We start from the raw sequence: 3589 nt of genomic DNA, 5'->3' as shown, positions 1-3589 counted from the left end.
CAGAGCAGCCCGGTAGAGTGTACATAGAAGAAGGTACAAACAGGCGATTGTACGCTAGCTTCTTCGTCCTACAACAACCATCATTCCATACTACTAACACGCAGCTGATTCGTATGTACGCGCAGTGCAGCGCAATGTGGTGTGTGGGCGTGCGTGCGTGCGTGCGTGTGCGCGTCTGTAGAAGGCACATCAAATTTTTATACGGGACCGATCTGTGTGTGTGTGTATGTATGTGTGTGTGTGTGTATGTGTGTGTGTACATGTGTGTGCGCCTCTATTTGTATATGTACGTTTCTATATCTTTTTATGCATGCACATCCGCATAAATTGTATGGACAAATGAAACTTGTTTGTATATATGAGTATATATCATATTTGCGTATGGATGAGTTTGTGTAGGTATGAGTGTTTGTGGGCGTTTGGTGTGTGGCAATGCGTGGAAATGGATAGCTACCCAAATGTATACTTGTATACATTTGGGTAGCTAAGGTATAATACATATTTAAGTATGTATGTGTTTGCAAACGTTAGCTTAACGTTCGTTTTGTGCTGCAAATAAAAATAATTTGTTATGTTTCTATGTGAGTATACATGCAAAAGTGTGTGTGTACGTGTGTGTGTGTGTGTACGTGTGTGAGTGTGTGTGTGTGTGCATGTGTACGCGTGAATGTGTATGTGTGTGTGTACCGCAAGATATTATCGCATGAACAACTCGATGCCGCATTAAATTGTTGGAAAAATTTCTTTAAGAAGAAAAAACTTCTAAGTTTTGTTGCGCTGGAAAACTTTTAAAAGTTAAAAAAATACTTTGAGAATAATAAGCAAGAATTAAACAAAATATAAGTGCATATATGGATATTTATGGGTGTTTGTTTGTTCGTTTGTTGTGCGTGTGTTTGTAGGTGTCTGTGTGTGTGTGTGTGTGTGTGTGGTGTGTGTGTGTGGTGTGTGTGTGTGAATGGTGCACGCGAGCTTACCACAGTTTAAGTATTAGATGTCTACTCTTAATTATTTCAAAAACATCTGAAGGACAGAACTATACAATAGGACTAAAACAACGAGCGTTTAAAACGGCCTCAACATAATCTCCATTTAACATTCTTCAAAATCTAATTTACGTCCTCGCTAATTCAATTTCTACGCCAGTTTTTGGAATTTCCCATCATTTTTTACCGGCACACCACAACATCGTTTGCCACGTCATCTCACTTTTTATAGTTTTTTTTAGCTGAACATACAACTTTCAGGAGAAACAACTAGAGAGTAAAAGGTAGGAGGAGCGAGGAAAAATGAAAAAAGAAAGACAAAACAAGAAAATAAGAGGAAAACATATAGTGAAAGAAAAATGAACAAAAATATAAAATAGATAAAAAAATGAAGCGCTGTTGAGAAGAGCGTGAATGGCGCTATATAAATTTGCGTGATTGATGATCGAATGAATGAATGAATGAATGGATGAATGAATGAATGAATGAATGAATGAATGAATGAATGAATGAAAAATTCTCCTAAGCTATAAAGATGAATAAATAAACAGTACTTACGCGTCATAAATAAGTTTTGAAATAAAATTTTCATCTTCATTTTAAAAATTTGGTATTAGGTCTGAGTAGTTTCATACCATTTACATCATTTATATATATATATATATATATATATATATTTTTTGGAACGAGGTTTTCTTTGATGCAAATATCGTTAAATATTTTTGCCCATTTTGCATTAATTAATTTTTTAATAAGGATTTCGACAACACGAAGCTGTTTTAATTCATATTTATTATCATTATTTATTATCATTAGGCTTACAACGTTGTTTCGACATACACACACGAAATTTGACGAATTATAACGTTGTACTACAACGTTATAATTTCATCTCTTGTACTTTTCATCAAATTTCTTGATTTTAACGTTTAAAGAGATGAAGTGATGATTCAGAGAGATAGATAGATAGATAGATAGATAGAGAGAGAGAGAGAGAGAGAGAGAAAGAGAGAGAGTAAGAAAAAGGGAGAGAGGGGGAAGTTACTAAAAGGGGAAATGTAACTAATTACGACAATTAAGTCAATACTAAACTTAAGCAAATAACCCAAAAGCAAATTACCTATCACTCAAGTAGAAATTAATAATGAAAGTTTCTCGAAGGACACAAACAGCCATGACTATAGCTATATACTCAATCACTCTGATAATTTGATAATTATTAATTACACACACACACACAAACAAGCAAAAAAACACACACACTCACACACACATACAAACACACACATCCAAACACACAAAGATAAATAGTAGTCCGTCCATGTTCTACCTGTAATTTCAAACTATAGAGCTAATTTTTCATGTTACCAAGAAGAACTTGAAAAAAAAGAAAAAGAAACATAACAAAAATAACTAACAAAAAAAACATCTGAAATTAACATCGTAAAATTTTATTTAAAATGAGGCGCGTTTTAAAGTTACTCACGAGTGTCGTTAAATGTAGCCGGCGGATAAAAAAAATTGTAAGGAGCCAACAAAAAATTTGCTCAAAAACGAAAGAGAATTTATCTATACAGCTTTCCTCCATACATCTGATCTAGATGCAACCGAACTTTACCTTATATCCTTCGGCTTAACTGGCTAGTTGGTCGGCTGGCTGGTTAGGTCTGTTTATGAATTCATGGACACGTCGTTGGGCATGTATAAGCCGTTTTAACATAATACTTTCTTTGCTTCCTCTATATCTCTCTCTCTCTCTCTCTCTCTCTCTCTCTCTCTCTCTCTCTCTCTTTCTCCATTTCTCTATCTCTGTTATCTCTTTTCTTCTTTTATTTTTGTCTGGCCCTCTTTCTCTCCCTACCTATCACTTTCTTTCTTTCTCTCCCTTTCTCTAGTTTTTCTTCTTCTGGCTCCATGTAAATAATTCAGTAAGAATATCAGAACGTGCCCGTTCACTTAATTCGCCTATTTAACGTTACTTTCTCTTAATAATTTATTTTTTCTTATTCTATGTCTTTTTAAAAATTTCTACAACCTCTATATCTTTGTACATTTTATTATTTTCATTTTACGTGTTTACGTCTGTGTGTTTGGCGTTGCGCGCGAGTGTGTGTTTGTGTGTATGAGTGTGTTTGTATGTCTGTGTTTTTGTGTGTATGTATAATGCTAATATTCTTTACTGCTTCTAAATCAGAATGATGTCGTTGTATTTATGAAAATAGATGAATGTTTATTTCGACTTGCAGACGTGCTCTTGCCCCTATGTTTCTATATGCTTGTGTGTATGCGTATGTGTGTGTGTGAGAGAGAGAGAGAGTGTGTGTGTGTGTGTAGGTTAATGTGTGTGTGCGTGTGTGGGTTAATTTAATATAAATGTGTGCGTGTGTGTTTTTAAAAAAAAAACGGTTTGAATAATCGATTGAACTTTTGAAGCAATTATATGACCAGTCTCACTTACGTTCGCAATTTACAGGCAAGAAAAAAAAACAAACAAATAAGGGAAGACTAAAAATTCCTAAGAGTCATGTTGTTTGTGTATGTTAAACATGACATCTGTGTGACTGCGTGTGTGTGTGTGCGTGCGTGCGTGTGTGCGTGTGTGC

General features: G+C 34.8%; 1 protein-coding gene across 1 annotated transcript in view; it reads right to left on the bottom strand.

Annotated features, from left to right (window-relative positions):
* The window catches only part of HELRODRAFT_186366 (hypothetical protein), a gene marked incomplete at its 5' end in the record, with an annotated part of 34470 nt that overhangs the window by 21356 nt on the left and 9525 nt on the right, over nucleotides 1-3589 (bottom strand). The window contains one exon of the mRNA XM_009017006.1: nucleotides 209-212. Coding sequence (XP_009015254.1) covers nucleotides 209-212 — 4 coding nt within the window. The remainder of the gene's footprint in view (nucleotides 1-208; nucleotides 213-3589) is intronic.

Source organism: Helobdella robusta (genome assembly GCF_000326865.2).
Source record: "Helobdella robusta unplaced genomic scaffold HELROscaffold_2, whole genome shotgun sequence".
NCBI lineage: Eukaryota > Metazoa > Annelida > Clitellata > Rhynchobdellida > Glossiphoniidae > Helobdella > Helobdella robusta.
The sequence above is the reverse complement of the archived record's forward strand: the minus strand, read 5'-3'. Positions and strand labels throughout refer to the sequence as shown.